This window comes from Ostrea edulis, chromosome 4, assembly GCF_947568905.1.
Source record: "Ostrea edulis chromosome 4, xbOstEdul1.1, whole genome shotgun sequence".
Lineage (NCBI taxonomy): Eukaryota > Metazoa > Mollusca > Bivalvia > Ostreida > Ostreidae > Ostrea > Ostrea edulis.
The window spans coordinates 41,202,869-41,222,868 of NC_079167.1; the positions used below are offsets into that span (position 1 = coordinate 41,202,869).

The 20,000-nt window shown below is 35.6% G+C and overlaps 2 protein-coding genes across 4 annotated transcripts in view; one reads left to right on the top strand and one right to left on the bottom strand.

Annotated features, from left to right (window-relative positions):
- Positions 1-17,394, bottom strand: part of LOC125670135 (calcium-dependent protein kinase 6-like) — a 77,271-nt gene extending 59,877 nt beyond the window's left edge. For 2 of the 3 annotated variants that reach the window (XM_056162643.1, XM_048905121.2), the window contains exons 1-3: positions 17,257-17,394; positions 9,404-9,612; positions 8,674-8,793 (exon numbers count right to left, since the gene is read on the bottom strand). In XM_056162643.1, the coding sequence (XP_056018618.1) occupies positions 8,674-8,793; positions 9,404-9,586 (303 nt within the window). In that variant the 5' untranslated portion in view covers positions 9,587-9,612; positions 17,257-17,394. Of the gene's footprint in view, positions 1-8,673; positions 8,794-9,403; positions 9,613-12,664; positions 12,751-17,256 lie in introns of those variants that run through there. The other variant, XM_056162644.1, reaches the window with a different exon arrangement.
- LOC125670090 (uncharacterized) overlaps positions 1-20,000 on the top strand; it is a 675,065-nt gene that overhangs the window by 244,125 nt on the left and 410,940 nt on the right. The window lies entirely within an intron of this gene.

The window sequence follows — 20,000 nt, forward strand, 5'->3', positions numbered from 1 at the left end:
GTCGTATATAGCAGTCCTATGTAGTCGTATATATATAGCAGTCCTGTGTAGTCATATATATATATAGCAGTCCTGTATAGTCATATATATATAGCAGTCCTGTATAGTCATATATATATATAGCAGTCCTGTGTAGTCGTATATATATAGCAGTCCTTTGTAGTCGTATGTATATATATAGCAGTCCTGTGTTGTCATATATAAAGCAGTCCTGTGTAGTCCTATAGCAGTCCTGTGTTGTCGTATATAGCAGTCCTGTGTAGTCGTATATATATAGCAGTCCTGTGTAGTCATATATATATATATAGCAGTCCTGTATAGTCATATATATATATATATAGCAGTCCTGTATAGTCATATATATATAGCAGTCGTGTGTAGTCATATATATACAGTAAAACTCGAATACAGCGAACACGGATATAGCGAAATTACGGCTATAGCGAAGTGAAAACGATTTCCCCGGCAAATTATTTATATATTCTATATAAAAATTTGCGTCTATAACGAACACGGATATAGCGAATTTACGGATATAACAAAGTAAATTCCTATTCCCCTTGAATTAAAAATGAACGTAAAATCACCTTTTATAACGAATATATTTTTTTTCATTTTAAACTCTTTGTGATTTTTAACAACTGTTTTCCATTGACATAAAGGATCCACACTTATTACAAAATTTCTGTTTGTATTTTTTCAGAAAAAGGTTGTTAACGCAAAACAATACTTACACATACATTTAGGAAATATTTTGTCGGTATTATTTACTATTCTCGTTAATTAAATTTGAAGTTTGATTGCATTTATTTTATCGTACTCTCCTTTATTTGTGTAAAGCAACCAGTAAATGACAATTGCAATAGAATGTACATGTATGCATTTCGCAAAATTTTGTTGACATTTCTCTCTCGACATGTTCTTGCATGACTTAATAATCCATCAAGATATATTATCATGTATAAATCAATGTGTATATTTCTTGTATAAAAATATTTCTTCTCGAAAATATATAGGCTTCATTTCTCTTAAAGACGATACAAACGCAAGTATATCGATTGCTGCTTTCTTATATAACTGGTATATATGTAGTAAAAATAAGTTTTACAACGAATTCGTTGTATTTGAATTATGAATTCCTATAAATGTATAGTGAATTACGCTTATAGCGAATTTTTATAGAGGGTCCCCAGAAATTCGCTATAGCAGAGTTTTACTGTATAGCAGTCCTGTGTAGTCATATATATATACCAGTACTGTGTTGTCATATATATAGCAGTCCTGTGTAGTAATATATATATAGCAGTCCTGTGTAGTCATATATATAGCAGTCCTGTGTAGTCATTTAAGAAATAAGGTATCATTTAAAAATATTTATCGGGATATAAATACGGGTTGGTCACGTGATCAAATTCCATAAAGCCCAAAGGGCTTTATGGAAAATTTGATCATGTACCAACCCGTATTTATATCCCGATAAATATTTTAAAATGATACCTTATTACTTATATTTACATTTTTGGTCGGCAACATTGCTGAATTGTGTTAACAACACGTTTCCATACATTTCAAATTGTTGACGTCCACAACGAAGCGTCATAGATGTTCAAAATGACGACAACACAAAACAAAGTTCTATAAAATGAAGAACTGTTTAAATTATTAAGATGCTAGAAAGCAAGTATATCAACATATACTTATACATTAACTCGGGAGTATATAATGGAAAACTCTTCCATATGTCTAATTTTAGGGAGTGGGGGAATTATGATTTAAACGGGGATGCGCAGTGTTACACTTAGAGTTGTGATGCGCTTTGACTTTTGAAAAGTGAAGACGTTGAAGACCGACTTTGAAAGATATTCTGTGGATATAACGGAGTTAACAGAAGACTGAGATGGAGGAACATGAAGAACAGGGCGGCAGTCGTCAGTTGTAGGCAAATCATTTATAGACAGGACAGAGGACGCAGCTCAGATGAATCTCCGGAAAGAACTGAACATCGCAGAGAATGTGGAACTGCACGAAGGTAAGGGGCGGTTTGGATTTGGATATGTAATTGTTGATAAACATGAGCTCACTGAACGCTTCTTTTGACTCGATAATTTTTTGTAATAGGTTTTTAACGACGCCTCGCTTCGATGTCCCGACATAAACTTGGAAACCGACATCAATCACCTATGGCTGCTGTGGCATGGAAGCAGTGTGGTGTGTTGGTCTTAATGCACTTTGACGACTTCTAGGCCATACATCCTGTGAATGACCTTTTTGCTAAAGCCTAATGTCATCGTCTAGCAGTAGGTACAATTCCGCATCACCGATGACCAGGGTGAAGTTATAGCAGACGAAATTTTAGACATACATTAGGCCTAGTAGGCTAGTAACTAAAGACATTGTTTACAGAAATGCTTTTATCAATTATTGATGAAAGTCCACTGCTTGGAATACAAATAAAACCGTAAATACATTTTGTGATGTTGATTTCATCTATTGAAAGATTTCTGTAGTAACCTGTGAGAGCGATTGCTAGATGTGTATTGCCTTAGTAAAAGTAGTACCTGTTACCTACTTTTAACAAATGTTCATACGCACACTCTGTTGACCCTGTAGTAGATTTATCCAGAAATAAATACGTATTGCTCGTAATAGTGTTATGTAGGAGAAAACAGTTGCAAATGTAATTATATATATATAGCAGTCCTGTGTAGTCATATATATATAGCAGTCCTGTATTGTCATATATATATATATATATATATATATATAGCAGTCCTGTGTTGTCATATATATATAGCAGTCCTGTGTAGTAATATATATATAGCAGTCCTGTGTAGTCATATATATATATAGCAGTCCTGTGTTGTCATATATAGCAGTCCTGTGTAGTCGTATATAGCAGTCCTGTGTAGTCGTATATAGCAGTCCTGTGTAGTCGTATATAGCAGTCCTGTGTAGTCGTATATATATAGCAGTCCTGTGTAGTCGTATATATAACAGTCCTGTGTAGTCGTATATAGCAGTCCTGTGTAGTCGTATATAGCAGTCCTGTAAAGTCATATATAGCAGTCCTGTGTAGTCGTATATAGCAGTCCTGTGTAGTCGTATATAGCAGTCCTGTGTAGTCGTATATAGCAGTCCTGTAAAGTCGTATATAGCAGTCCTGTGTAGTCGTATATAGCAGTCCTGTAAAGTCGTATATAGCAGTCCTGTGTAGTCGTATATAGCAGTCCTGTAAAGTCGTATATAGCAGTCCTGTAAAGTCGTATATAGCAGTCCTGTGTAGTCGTATATAGCAGTCCTGTGTAGTCGTATATAGCAGTCCTGTGTAGTCGTATATAGCAGTCCTGTAAAGTCGTATATAGCAGTCCTGTGTAGTCGTATATAGCAGTCCTGTGTAGTCGTATATAGCAGTCCTGTAAAGTCGTATATAGCAGTCCTGTGTAGTCGTATATAGCAGTCCTGTGTAGTCGTATATATAGCAGTCCTGTGTAGTCGTATATATAGCAGTCCTGTAAAGTCGTATATAGCAGTCCTGTGTAGTCGTATATAGCAGTCCTGTAAAGTCGTATATAGCAGTCCTGTGTAGTCGTATATAGCAGTCCTGTGTAGTCGTATATATAGCAGTCCTGTGTAGTCGTATATAGCAGTCCTGTAAAGTCGTATATAGCAGTCCTGTGTAGTCGTATATATAGCAGTCCTGTGTAGTCATATATAGCAGTCCTGTAAAGTCGTATATAGCAGTCCTGTGTAGTCGTATATAGCAGTCTTGTGTAGTTGTATATAGCAGTCCTGTGAAGTCGTATATATAGAAGTTCTGTAAAGGTCAGAGTTTTGTCTCAGTGTTGCCAATATCATTGTTTAAAACTTGTTTATTTTGCACGATTGATAAAATATTTACATTTCCAATGTTTTTGTCTTTGATATCTTCATTATTTACGAATTGTAATAATCACCATTTCCTCGTGAACGTATTGTAATTGTCAACAATACATGTATGAATCTTGATAAATCATGTACTATTTTAATAGCTGGGAATTCTAACAGAAATGAAAGTAGAATGTGTAAAATATATAGATCACTGGTGTGAAGTGTTGCAGTTCATACCCTCATGTATTTTCAAAATTGAAATTTCCTTATTGTCTGACCTAATTTTCAGTTCTATGTACATATGTAATTCTTCCTTTAAAATCCAAGAATGAAAAAAACCCACAAAATCCTAAAAGTCGCTATAAGAAAAATCTGAATGTTTCAATATTAAAAACAAACAAGCCTGATATTCTTCAGCACAAATCTGCTCCGCATGCATAAAACTAGCAAGTTAGTGGAACTCATTTTACATTTAATATGTACATAGTGACGTGTTAATTGACACGTCAAAGAAAAAATGTTAACATGTCTTACAAATAAAATGTGCTGTACATTAATATCTTGACCTCAAGATATTTCTCACTTCAAAATATAAACCGAAAGGTGCTTCTAATCAACCATTATTAAAATGAATTATAAATTGCTGCTTGCAATCATAAAACAAAAAACAACTTTGGACATCTAATTTTATTAGTAAGATTCCACCATTTGTTATTTCAAGGAATGTAACTGGACAAAACTTTAAACCTACCGTGTTCATAACCATTTCTTCAGCTCTAGCAAGTTTCTTCATAAAATTACCGAATAGATCAGAATTAATATGTATCTAGGTTTTAAACAAGCCACAGTGGCTGATAAATAAGAGGCCCACAGGCCTTAATGGTCACCCGAGTATTAGTTAAAAATATCATTCGCCCCTAGGGCTGTGAAATTAAGTGATTTTCCTGTTCTGCATATTTAAGCTAAATTGAAATATTATAAAAAGATGTTTTTAAAACACCAATTCCTCCCGAAAGAACCCATAACAGATGAAAGACTTTACATAAAATGTTAATTTGATATTATATGGCTATTTTGGACCCACTCTAGAGTCAAAACCATGGGGTTGCAAAATTCACAATTTTGGTACATCCCTTTCTGCGTTTCCTCAATATGCATTTAGTTGGATTTTTGTTTTTTGTTTTTTTTTTTATTTTTTTTGGGAAATCGGTCAATCTATGGCATTTTTTTTTTGCCTCCCCATCCCCCCAAGGATGTAGGAGCCCTGGATGACATGAGTGACTCAGGTGTCCTAAAAACTGTAAACTTCGAATTCACGCAACTTAAGAATGTTTGCATATTAATATGATTTAGTGTGGTCCTGCGATTCTTGAAAAGAATGTTCTAGAATTTCACACATGTATACATTTGTATGTAAATATAGATAAATTAAAAAAAAGTCTGTTCTGAACGAGCTTTAAGACCGATAATTATATACATATACATGTACCTTCTCATGTAAAACTTTGAATCCATATTTTTAGCCCCACTCTACCCTCCAGGACATGACTTGAATAAACTGGAATCTGCATTACCTGAGGATGTTTTCCTATCTATGTGACTAATCATAGCCTAGCAGTTCAAGAGAAAGAGATTTTCTAAGACTTTTCCCTTTATAATCCCATGTAAAATTTTGATCTCCTATTGTGGCCCTACCCCACCCCTTGAACAAATTTGAATCTGTACTTTTTTATGATGCTTGCACATTGATATAACTAAATCATTGTTCTGTTGCTCTTGAGAAAAAGATTTTTGAAGCCCCCCTCCCCATATATTCCTATATGTTTCAGGTCTGTTATGACCACATCCAACCCTGGTAACCATGATTTGAACAAAACTTAATCTATATTACCTTAAGAAGTCATGTTCCTGTTGTTCTTCAGAAGATTTTGAAATAGTTTTCCCTATAAATCTACATGTAAAATTTGAATCCCCTATTGTAACCCAACCCTATCCCCAGGGGCCATTATTTGGACAACCTTGAATTTACTCTATGTCAGGAAGCTTCCACATACATTTATTTTTTTCTAGCCCTCTGATTCTTGAGAAGATCTTTAAATGACCCCACCCTAGTTTTGCCTTTTCTTAATTGTGACCTTAGAAGAGGAGCATGGCCTTTCATTTGAACAAATCTGAATTCCCTTCACCCAAGGATACTCTGACACAACAGGCAAATTTTGATTAAAAAAGCTCACTTAAGTCTTTCATTTTGCATGGTGACCTAAATCAAAGCTTTTTTCAAACAGAACTTTTAGCTCCACTTTTAGCTAGCTATGTACCCATATGAGCATAAAAAAACAATTTATGGAAGTAATCAGGGTTATGGAAGTAATCAGGGTTATGGAAGTAATCAGGGTTTGGAAAGTCGATGGAATTATGAGTCAGTCACAGAGGTGGCAATACACAAAAGTTATCAGCCCTCAATTTCTTATTTTTACCAATGGCGGATAACTCTTATAAAAAAAGTCTTGAGTGCAAAAAGATCAGCTTCTAATCCTTTACCAGTCATGTGAATTTGATTTCCTTTGTTTTCATCATTATTTCACAATAAACACATTTTTTTATTTAAATCATTCAAAATTGTTCATTATCCTTTCGTTATGTCTTAAATACCTTAAGTAATTGAAATTTAATCAATTTTAAGACAAGAGATGTTTGTAAAACACATATGCCCCCTATGGTGCAAAATTGAAAAGGGTTATACACACACATCATTTAATTGATAGTAGTATCATCAATTCAAAATATTGAGCAGACAATATCTTCCTATGTCAAGAGTGAATTGACCATGTGACCTAAAAATCAATAGGGGTAATCTACTTTTTATGCTGTACCAGTGTACCAAGTTTGGTGTCAATCAAGCAAATAATTCTTAAAATATAGGAGACAATATATTACAATGTCCAGTTCAACAATTGACTTTTGACCTCAAAATCAATATGGGTCATCTTCTCCTGAAGATGTACCAGTGTACTAAGTTTGACGTCTGTCAAGCAAAAGGGTTATCAAGATATTGAGTGGACAGTATATTACTATGTCCAGTTTGACCCTTGACCTTTGACCATGTGACCTCAAAATCAATAGGAGTCATCTTCTCTTGAATATACACCACTATACTAAGTTTGATGTCTGTCAAGCAAAGGGTTCTCAAGATATTGAATGGTCAGTATATTCCAATGTCCAGGTTGACCCTTGACCTTTGATCATGTGACCTCAAAATCAGTAGGGGTCATCTTCTCCTGAAGATGTACCAGTGTACCAAGTTTAATGTCTGTCAAGCAAAGGGTTCTCAAGATATTGAATGGTCAGTATATTCCTATGCCCAATTTGACCCTTGAACTTTGACCATATGACCTCAAAATCAATAGGGGTCATCTACTCCTTAGGATGTACCAGTGTGCCAAGTTTGATGTCTTTCAAGCAAAGGGTTCTCAAGATATTGAGCGGACATTATATTCCTATGTCCAGACTAGACTGACCCTTGACCTTTGGACCTGAAAAACAATAGGAGTCCTCTTCTACTCATAACCACCCCACATATGAAATATCATTATCATCAAGTGAATGGTTCTCAAGATATTGAGCTGACAACATGTGGTCTACCGACCGACCGACAGGTGCAAACTAATATGCCCCTCTTCTTTGAAGGGGGGGGGGGGGGGGGGGGGGGGGGTGAGGGGGGGGGGGGGGGGAAGAGAAGGGGGGGAGCATAAAAAATAGATGTAATTATTAATTATGTCCCCCCCCCCCCCACAAATATTTTATGATTACAATATTTTTAAGTATTATGTTCATCGTTTTTATTCAACCAATTTCAATGAAACATGGCACAAAGTACAAGAGGCCCATCAGCAACATTGCTCACCTGAGTCACCTTGGCCCATATTTAAAGATTTTCCCTAAATATTTCCGTGTAAAACTTTGATCTTTATTGTGGCCCCAACCTACCCCCAGGGGCCATTTTACAAATTTAAATCTGCACTATGTCAGGAAGCTTTCATGTAAATTTCTGCTTTTCTGGCCCAATGTTTTTGAGAAGAAGATTTTTAAAGATTTTCTCTATACATTTGTATGTAAAACTTTGATCCCCTATTGTGGCCCCATCCTACCCATAGGGCCATGATTTTGAAAAACTTGAATCTGCACTATGTCAGAAAGCTTTCATGTAAATGTTAACTTTTTCTGGCCCAGTGGTTCTTGAGAAAAAGATTTTCCCTATTTATTTATTTGTATGTAAAACTTTGACCCCCTATTGTGGTCCCATCCTAACCCCTGAGGTCTCGATTTTAACAAACTTGAATCTGCACTATGTCAGGAAGCTTTCATATATATTTAAGTTTTTATGGCCCAGTGGTTCTTGAGAAGATTTTTAAATGACCCCACCCTATTTTTACATTTTTGTGATTATCTCACCTTTGAAGGGGGCATGACCCTTCATTAGAACAAACTTGAAAGCTCTTTACCCAAGGATGCTTTTTGCGAAGTTTGGTTGAAATTGGGCCAGTGGTTCTGGAGAAAAACTTAAAAATGTAAAAAGTTTACAAACAGACAGGCAGACGACAGGAGATCAGAAAAGCTCACTTGAGCTTTCAGCCCAGATGAGCTAAAAAAAAATCCCCTGAGACACCAAATTTCAACCCTGTTGACACACAAGTGGCCAATCAGAATGCATCATTCTATTTACATAAGAACCAAAGCAAGCTACCCCTCCTCTTTAAGGAGGGGGGGGGGGCATTAAAAAGATGTTAACTATTGACAATTACAGACCTTAGACTGTCCAACATGGATCAAATCCTTGTCACAAATGTTTTGTCTAACTCTGGCCCTTCCTCTTCCTAGTCTCCTTGATTTCGGATCCACCAATGGTCTAATCTTCTCCACATATCTCTAATGAATTTTAACATCTTTAAGTTTCTTTTTGATAATTTTAAATCATTCAACATTTAATATATATCTATATCTACCCATGTATGACTATACACGATTATCTATCAAAGTGTAAACTATCATATTCTCAATCTGATTAAAATACAGATCTCTAAAATAGCGCATACTGTCATATTCTATAAAGCACTGTAATTATACATACTGTATATAACAGATTAGGATAATTTTACATGGTTTGCAGTCAATGACAATTTCCAAAGCACTTTTTACAAGATTTTATTTTCAGTTTCTACAACTGAACAATTTCATCATAAATTTACTTGCTTTTGACACCACTTTGAGCATCTTTTTTTTCAAGATTAATATCACACTGCAACATATGCATTTTTTGTCATTTTGATAGCATCATCTACATTTTTCACTTCAGAGCACCTGAACCGTAAGAATTCAAGCACTTTTTCATTAAAATGAAGCAATTTTCTCAGATTTTTATTCCTGTTTATTTTAGCACTTTTCATAGTACATATGCCAAAAATTTGAGCACTTTTAATCATGTTTTAAAACAAGCACTTTTGCTCCTTTTTCAGTGAAACAGTCAGGCATACTGTACCTGCTTCTCAATTTTAAAATGCAGCTCCGGTATACGTGGAACTTCCACCTCCTTCAAGATTTTGCCTCGCCCATAGCATGTGCATGTAAGAACCTCGTCTTCTTCATCCTCATCCTCCAACTCGCTTCCGAATGGCACTATCTCCTCATAAAATTCTGGCTCATACAGAATCCATCTTGACATATTGTGGCATTAAAAACTATGCTTCTCTGTAATAAAATAGAAGCATTGATGTTTAAAATTTTATATTCAGTGATCCAATCCTATGATAATCTCCTAAATCATCCCAATACATTCTAATTGAGTAAACTAACGACTGAAGCAGATTGTACGTAACATGTAAAACCACTATCATCCTCGCAATATACGACTGAAACGTACGCTCCTCCCCCCTTACAGGATTGTTCATTTTAACCGTGGGTTGTGATGATGCATCACAATGGCTTTTTCCGCATTACAAGTCTCTATGTTTCCAGAACTTAACTGAGATGAAGCCTGCAGTTTTGTTACTGAGGAATTCTTTAGTAAGAGAAGTTTTACTTGTGTACATTTGCTGCCCAACCCTCACCAATTTGAAACAAGAGGCCCACAGGCCTTATCGGTCACCTGAATACTAGTGAAAAAGTATCACTACTTCCATGGGCTATGAAATCTAAAAAAAAAAAATTCCTGTTCTGAATATCTAAGCTAAATTCCAATGTTACAGTATAAAACAGATGTGTTCTTAAAACTTCACTGCCCTCAAAAATAGGTGTATTAACATTAAAACATCAAAAGATATGACTAATTTGGACTCATCCTAAAGTCATAACCCTCGGTTATGAAATTCACAATTTTTTGTACCGTATATACTCGCCTATAAGTCGGATTTTTGGGAGTCAATTTTTGGTCCAAAACTCTATGTCCAACTTATAGGCGCGTCCTATGAAGATTAGTATTTTTCTAGGCGGCGTAATGTAGTGTTTTTTAAACAACTCCAACGATTATCATGGACACAAATGATTATTGTTCACAAATATCTAGACATATTGTATTGTTTATATATTTTAAAATTATGTATAAAGTACAAGTATTTACATATTTTTATCTTGTTAAAAGTTATTTACATACCGGTAACTAATATTTTCAATTCAACTAATCTATCGTTTAATGGTAAAATTGAATTACGAACCCGATTTAATATTGAAATATTCATATGTATACCAGCTGAAATATATTTCATAAAAGATTGAATATTGTTAACAGATAATTTAATGATGATCATTCGTGACTCTTAAAAACTGTATTGTTGATACATTGAATTATACCGGAACCCCACAATAACCGCGAGGCGCGTGCCACTAAGTAAACACGGTGTCAGGTACTGGTAATGAGGAGACCATAATTGCATAGGTAAACAAGGGATCATCGTCCATAATAGATCAAGGGTTGCGTTTAAACCCCAAACAGATATGGCTTGGATATTGAGCACCTCATAATTATTAATTTTTCAAAATATTTTTTGAAACATGGGATTCTGACAAAAAATTGTATCGACTTATAAGCGGGTCAATGGCAAATTCCTACAAAATAACCTTAAAAAATACAACCGACTTATAGGCGGACCGACTTATAGGGAGTATATACGGTACATCCTTTTCTGCTATTCCTAAGTATGCATTTAGATTTTATACAGTATCAGCAAACTTACACATTTATACTATATACTAAGTTTGGCCCCACCCTGGGGTCAGAACCCTTACTCTGGGGATAATCAAATTTGCAATTTTGGTAAAAGACTACCTGCTTTATCCATTTAGTTTCAATTTAGTATAAATAGCACTAAAGAAGATGTTATTTAAATGTTTCACACATTAACACTATATAACAAGTTTGGCCCTGCCCTGGGGTCAGAACCCCTACCCCAGGGATCATGAAATTTACAATTTTGGTAGAGGCCTTCCTGCTCTACATTACTATGCATTTAGTTTTTCTTACACATGTGCAGTTCTAGAGAAGAAGATTTTTGAAAATTGGTCTATTTGGACAGTTTTTGCCCTGCCCTCAAGGCCCCAGAGGTGCAGGAATCCTGAAATTTACATTTATGTCCCCCTTGTTCCAAATATGTTTTATACCAAACTTGAAAAGAATTGGAATGATAGTTATCAAGAAGAAGTTAAAAATGTCTATTGTTCACACATTTAATAACTGACCATTTTGGCCCCACCCTGATACCAAAACCCCTATCCTTGGGATCATCAAATTTACAATTTTGGTAAAGGACTACCTGTTCTTTCTAAACATCTATTTCGTTTCAATTTAGTATCAATAGCATTAAAGAAGATGTTATTTAAGTGTTTTACACATAAACACTATATACCAAGTTTGGCCCCGCCCAGGGGTCAGAACCCCTACCCCGGAGATCATGAAATTTACAATTTTGGTAAAGGCCTTCCTGCTCTACATCACTATGCATTTAGTTTTTCTTTCACATGTGTGGTTCTTGAGAAGATTTTTGAAAATTGGTCAATTTTGGGCAGTTTTTGCCCCGCCCCTAGGGCCCCAGGGGTGCTGGAGTCCTGATATTTAGAATTTATGTCCCCCTTGTCCAAATGATGCTTCATACCAAATTTGAAAAGAATTGGACTGGTTGTTATCAAGAAGAAGTTAAAAATGTTCAATTGTTAACGCATGAGGACGGACGACAACCAATTGCAATAGGTCACCTGAGTTTACTCAGGTGACTTAAAAAACAGATCTGCACTACTGCACTACCTGGAGAGGTATTTTCTGAGTAATCATGGCCCTGTTGTTAGTTCTAAAAAAAAATTCCTATATATCCCAGGGCCCATGGAAAACTTTGATCCCCTATGGAGCCCCTCCCCCCTCCTTTTCCAGTCATAGATTTGAACAAACTTTAATCTACTCTATGTCATTCAAGAAGCTTTCATATTTCAACTTTTCTGGACCAGTGTTTCTTGAGAAGATTTTCAAATGACCCCACCATATTTTTGCCTTTTCTTGATTATCTCCCATGAACAAACTTGAATCCTTGTGGTAAATTGATTTATGCCTAGTTTAATTGAAATTGGCCCAGTGGTTCTTCAGAAAAAAAATTTAAAAGATGCCATAAAATTTTTACTCATTCTTCATTATCTCAACTTCAAAAAGTGTGCGACACTTCATTTCAACAAAATTGAATCGGCTCTTTATCCAAGCATGCTCGGGGCCTCCGTGGCCGAGTAGTTAGAGCATCACGCTCAAAATCACAGGGCCTCTCACCTCTGTCGGCGCAGGTTTGAATCCCGCTCGTGCTGTTAAGTGAGAAAGTTTCCCAGTTTACTTTCGGAAGGTTGGTGGTCTCTTCCCAGGTACATTGTATTGATCTGGGTTCTCTCTCTTCCACCAATAAAAACTGGACGCCACCATATATAACTAAAAATTGTTGAGTGTGGTGGAAAACATCAATCAATCAATCCAAGCATGCTTTGTGGCAAGTTTGGCTGAAATTAGCCCAGTGGATCTTGAAAATAAGTCCAAAATGTTAATAGTTCATGAACGGATGGACAGACACAGGGCAAAAAGGGATCAGAATAGCTCACTTGATCCTGGGGTTTAGAACCTCACTTAACAATGTAGATCATCTTCACAAGTCAGGGGTTATTGATTTGTTACCTCGCATAAACCCTTGACATCAATCGCTATATAAAAGTTGGGCTCATTAGACCATTATGCAATTCACTATAAATAAAACACCCTATGAAATCACTGCATCTTGTTATGGTGTACATGGATACAAATGACGCGATCTCATACTGCTGTATTGATAGTGTTTTATTTACACCACTAATTACATTTATTGATAGTAGATCAAGTTTGGAAACATTTTTGCTTAAGCGATTGAAATAGCCTTAACTGTAGGTATCAATACACATGTTTTTATTTGAATCTCGCTTCGCGTTGCTATAAATAGAACTGCATTCTCATTGCTTCTCACTCTTTTGTGGAAACAATCAGAACATGCCCAACTTTTTGATAGTCACCGAAGTCAAGGGTTAGTGCGAGGTAACGAATCAATACGCAACTTCCGAGTTATCAGCTCTTCTGTGATGGAGGTACGTTTAGTATTCTGTTGAATGCCTGGGTGGGTACAAGATGTATACATATATTATAGGCAACTATGTAAATAAGGATAAAAACTATAAAAGTGTAAATTTTGTTTATATCAGCCGTTGACAATATCAAGAATGAATTAGGTCATGAAATCAAATATAAAATTATTTTTTATTTCCTCTTCTGTACGAGTGATATTTTAATCAAAGAAAGATGGTGATATTGATTTTTGTTTGAGCCGCTTCATTATTAAATAATCATACACTTACTAATATTGTGTTTCCCTGCAGTTTGGGTGGTTATATGAAGTCTGATAATCGGCCTTTACGCAATATATGAAGGCAGCGATAAGCATTTGTACCCACCGCGTGTGGACGAAAATATCTTTTGGGTCTCACTGTGCGTAAGAGTTCCACGAAGGGATATAACTATTGGGCAACTCGGAAGTTGCGTATAGCCCTTGACTTGTGACGATGAATGTAAATCAGAAAGTTTTCTTCACCTTTTATTGTTTGCAATAACCAGTTTCTACCACAAGTCACAGCAGGTGAACTAGTACCACTACTGTGATTAGTTCTGGAAGTACATTGTAGTGACACAACCATCCCTCCATTTTTCACATTTACCGGCAAGAAAATGATGTCAGAGTTAATGGACGAATCAACACCAGGTGCAGTAGGCAGGGTCTCTGAATCTGAATGGACCAATTCACAACTGTTCCGTGAATACCTATAGGATCATTTTCTTAAGTATGTGTCTATAAAGGAGGATCAAAGGGCTTTAAAGGTGTTCCTATTATTGGATGGGCACTAATCACATACCTCAGTAGCACTTGTACACTGGACAGAAATAACATACTATTCATACTTCCTGCTCATACTTAAGCTACATACTTCCTGCTCATACTTAAGCTACATACTTCCTGCTCATACTTAAGCTACATACTTCCTGCTCATACTTAAGCTACATACTTCCTGCTCATACTTAAGCTACATACTTGCTGCTCATACTTAAGCTACATACTTCCTGCTCATACTTAAGCTACATACTTCCTGCTCATACTTAAGCTACATGCTTCTTGCTCTTACTTAAGCTACATACTACAGTTGTCTACAGCTGCTGATTCTTGGATGTTAATAAGGTCCCATGCAAAAAATGTACAACTCAGAATGTCACAAATTTGCTAGAGAATCATGTTGTGTGGGAGTACAAGTTACAAGGTTTGTCATCTTGTCTGAAAAGTGTACAGCTAGGCTATGTCTGCTGAAAACTTGATAGCAGCTTTTAAAGATGCTGGTATCTATAGCTGCAACAATGCAGCATTCTCCCAATTCTTCTTTTCTGTTTTGGTGAAAGGGGGGGGGGGGGTCAGAATAAAAACAAGAGGCCCATAGGCCACATCGCTCACCTGAGCAGCAGTTTCTTACAATCAAAACTCATTATATAAGCAGCTTGATTCAGAAAAAAACTTTTCAAAGGTAACCACTATGAATTCATTAATCATCAAATTTAATTTTAATCATCAAATTTAATTATCAAAATTGACTACAAATTCATTAATTATCAAATGTCCTTCTAGACCGGAATGATGGCCCTTCATATTAACAAATTTCATCTAAGGATGCTTTGTGCCAAGTTTGGTTCGATCCCTATACATTCGCATTTAAAATATTTATCCCCTAATGTGGCCCCACCCTAACCCCAGGGGTCACAATTTTTACAAAATTGAATCTCTACTTTGTCAGGAAGCTTTCATGTAAATTTCAGCTTTTCTGGCCAAGTGGTTCTTGAGAAGATTTTTAAATGACCCCACCCTATTTTTGCATTTTTGTTTTTTGTGATAATTTCCCCTTTGAAGAGGGCATGGTCCTTCACTTGAACAAACTTGAATCCCCTTCACCTATGAACGATTTGTATCAACTTTGATTGAAATTTGGCCCAGTGAAATTTGAATCCCCGTCACATAGGGATGCTTTGTGCCAAGTTTGGTTGAAATTGGTCCAGTGGTTCTGGAGAAAAAGATTGAAATGCAAAGTTTATGGACAGACAGACGGAGGGACAAAATGTGATCAGAAAAGCTCACTTGAGCCTTCGGGTATTTCAGTAGGTGGGGTGGGGGATATTTCGGTGTTTTCTGGGGGTATCTGGTAAACCACAGGTATATATCAGTTAGTTACCCGCTCAGGTGAACTAAAAAATGTCATTTATTCCGAGCCAAAGGCCCGTCCGCGAAGCAAGGCTCTAAAGGTAACACGTATGTATAAGAAAAATTGAGAAAATCAGCAAAGAAAAAGAGATAACCTCTACACACGTTCACTGATAATTTTGTGATCTATTTGGGCGCCGCCATATTGTTTTGTTCATTAGTTGCTTCTACGGTTATTCGTGTTTTAATTTGGAATGCCAAAAATACAAGACTGCAGACGTGCAATTCGTAATTCAAACACTTAGTTTGTTAAAAATGAATAGGATAATTATTACTGTCACAGTTTTTAGCCAATCATCAAATAGGAAAAAAGTAATATGACTAAATCGATGCAGGCTTTTTTTTTAGGTCTTCATTTCAAGGGCCTTTCAAATTTGGATAAACAGCGACATTTGCTTGAAATTGGGAAAAATGTTTCACAGAAATAAGTAGGGAGAAAACCCATCCAGAATGCATTAAGGTATAATTGGACTCCTGACTTTCAATTTGGTCAAAGTTTACCTCATACAAAAAAGCTTAGGTCTGCAAATTAGGTTTACTTAACAATTTTGAAGCAAAAATTGTAATCGGTGGGCCTGTGAAGAAGATTTATGAACAATTAGGCTACTCTGCTTGATTTGTTTTCATTGTTTGGGAATTTCAAAGCAAAAATTGGGAGAAATACCTGCTTTTTAGCATTGGGAATGAGGCCTTATTTCGGCCCCCTACCGACCCTTGAAAAATCCCTGCAACGAATGAGTTCATGAGTTTCTTTATATAAAAATATACGATATATTTGCATTTTACCACTTTGAATTTGTTGGTTAGTTGTGTTTAATTTTAAATGTCTTTTAAATTGCGAACGGGAATAGTTTGATTTCAACGAGAGAAAAAAAAGGCGAGGCTAAATGTGACGTCACAATGCACGCTTTACGTCGCCTGGTTGTATATTCCCTGCGTTAAATGAATAGACGGATCCTTTATCTATCCTTATGTCCCCCTTTCATATTTAGATGTTACTGGGAGTTTAGCGCAAGGGGAATTTAATAAATAAAATATATTTTTAAATTAATTGATTTATCGTACTTAACGGAATTATGATTAATTTATCACTTGGGACACGCCAATGACCATTTCATCCTTTGCTCGGTCCAACGGTGACCGGTCACAAGGTATATATTACTTAAACTAAAAAAAAAATTTGTTTTGGCCTTTCTAAAAATTAAGTTATTAAAAATCAAGCTTTGAATGAATTTTTACAGTGCATCTAAATTTTGTGCAGAATTGTTTAATTGATGCATTATGTTCTCAATCTAAATATTTATATAGATTGAGAACATAATGGATAAGAGGCCCCTGTGAATAGACTGTCGTCATTGTCGAACACGAAATCTGGGCACACGATGGTAAAACAATGTCAGTACTGTATTTTTCTGAGGCTGCACTTTCTTTTAAAAAGGATGTGATATCTCATTGATATTTAAGAAAAATAGGCCTATATGTTCATTGTTGTAACTTCTTTTTACAAATCTTTCCCTCTAAAAATGTCATTAAAAAGTTTTAAATCATATCTTACGTGATTAAAATTCTGCAACAAGTTCCACACATTAGAGCCTGCTCGTGACAGCCAATCCAAGTAAAGATAACATTTTCCATGTGACTCTGTGGTTTCTCGGAATGCCTCTGCTAGTTTCCGAACTTTACGATGGCGACTCCTGGAACGAGACAAATAGCTAGAGCACCAGATAAAGGTGTTTTCCCTTTGGATCATGAGGGTATTGAGTCCATTTTCTATGGTTGATTAAGTTAATATATTTTATCATCTTTTGTTTCACTTAAATTCAGGTTTGTGACAGGTAATTATTTCTTTCAGAGAAAATTCGAACTTTCGCAGAAAACTTATGAAAAAAAGTTAATAGGGCCTAATCTTTAAACCTGGATGATGCTTATTCATGTTCTTTTTAGTAGAAATTTCACAGGGAGAGCTGCGGTCCATACGTTGCAGCGTCTGAAAATGGTAAATTGCTTTATCCTTCATTTCGATCTAAAGATTGACACAATTTGTTAGATAGTAAACAGAGAAAAATAAAGATGATTCAAATCAATTATGATTCGTTATAATAATTACTGAATTATTCGGCTATATATTGTTATCTGCAACGGGTTGCATATATACGTTTTGGGGTACTAAAATCCCGAGTATATTACGATACCAAAATATACATCGTGTTCGTATCCTCTATATAAAAGATTAAACTGACAAGAAAAATTTTCTATGAATATCAAGGAAATTGCCTAAAATATAGAGAGATTTATGAACAATATCGTATGCTTCATGCGGCTTATTCTGTTATACCATTTCTCTTTTAATTCATTTGTTTCTCTTTCATATGTACATGTCTATATATCAACATTTTAACAAAACATGTGCCCTACTTATTATCAATATTATTTACGAAATTAAAATATTACCATCATGCTATTACAGCTTCTAACAGCAAGATGTTGCAGGCAACGCTCCACAGTAAAATGACCAATTTTCTCGTAGAGCGTTGCAAATAAAGCCCTTCTCTATAACTCGCATGTTGCATGCAACGCTCTACAGTGAAATTTCCTTGTTTAAGAATCAATATAAAATGTACATAAAAGGGAAGTTTCCCCAGGATGAGGGTTTTCATGGGGGGTACCATATCAGAAAAAACAGGGCTTGGTATTCTTTAAATTTGGGGGGATCAAGCTAAATAAGTTTATTAATAATATTCCGTCTAATAAACTTATTTAGCTTGATCCCCCAAAAGAAACCAAGCCCCGTTTTCTCAGATATGGTACCCCCCCCCCCCCCCCCCCCCCAAGAAAACCCTCTTCCCGGGGAAACTTCTCCATTATGTGCATTTTATGTTGATTCTTAAACGAAGAAATAAGAATCGTCGCCCTATATATATTCCTGTTATTTGCAACGCTCTACAAGAAAATCGGGGATTTTACTGTGGAGTGTTGCATGCAATGCATGAGTTATAGAGAAGGACTTTATTCTGTCTAATAAACTTATTTAGCTTGATTCCCCCCAAAGAAACCAAGCCCCGTTTTTTCTGATATGGTACCCCTCAAGAAAACCCTCATCCTGGGGAAACTTCCCCTTTCTGTACATTTTATATTGATTCTTAGACGGAAAAATTTCACTGTGGAGCATTGCATGCAACATGTGAGTTATAGAGAAGGGCTTTATTTGCAACGCTCTACGAGAAAATTGGTCATTTTACTGTCAGTGGAGCGTTGCCTGCAAGTACGTCTTGATTTTAGATGCTATAATAGTATGATGGTAATATTTTAATTTCGTAAATATTATTTATGATAATTAAGGCACATGTTTTGTTAAAATTTTGATATAGACATGTACATATGAAAGAGAAACAAATGAATTAAAAGAGAAATGGTATAACGGAATAAGCCGCATGAAGCATACGATATTGTTCATAAATATTTCTATATTTTATGCGATTTCTTTGATATTCATAGAAAATTTTTCTTGTCAGTTTAATCTCTTATAGAGAATTCGAACCCGATGTATATTTTGGTATTGTAATATATACTCGGATTTTAGTAACCCAAAACGTATATGCAATGCATTGCAGATAACAGTATATGGCCAATTATTATTCATCATCCCCTTTGTTTCTATAAACAAACCCACATCATTTGAAAATTTTCTGTCATCTGAAATATAGATGCACAAAAGTTACGGCCATATCATTGATATTTTGAGACGATAAAATGGAAAAAGTATTGTAATGTGTTGAAACCACACACTTTAAAATTGTTTTGAATATTACAAAGACTGGTAAAACTTCTGTAATCTAGCATTATGAAGGATAAATCTATTTACCATGTTCAGGTGCGACCATTTTTGAATGACTATTACATAAGTTTCAGATGACTATGGATTTGCGTTTACGAGGTATAGATCTATCGGCTCAACAGTAGTGTACGGACAAATAGTTCCTTTCTCAAATTTTATTTTATAGATTATTGTGCCAATATTTTTTTTTATTGCTGGTTGGTTCAATGAAGGAAAGGTTGACAGATCAACAGTTGACACTTTTCATGGTATCACTTGAGGAGGGTAAGGTTCTCATGATATCACTTGACTAGGGTAAGGTTGACAGGTCAACAGTTGACACCTCTCATGGTATCACTTGAGGAGGGTAAAGTTGACAGTTGACACTTCTCATGATATCACTTGACTAGGGTAAGATTGACAGTTGACACTTTTCATGGTATCACTTGAGGAGGGTAAGGTTGACAGGTCGACAGTTGACACTT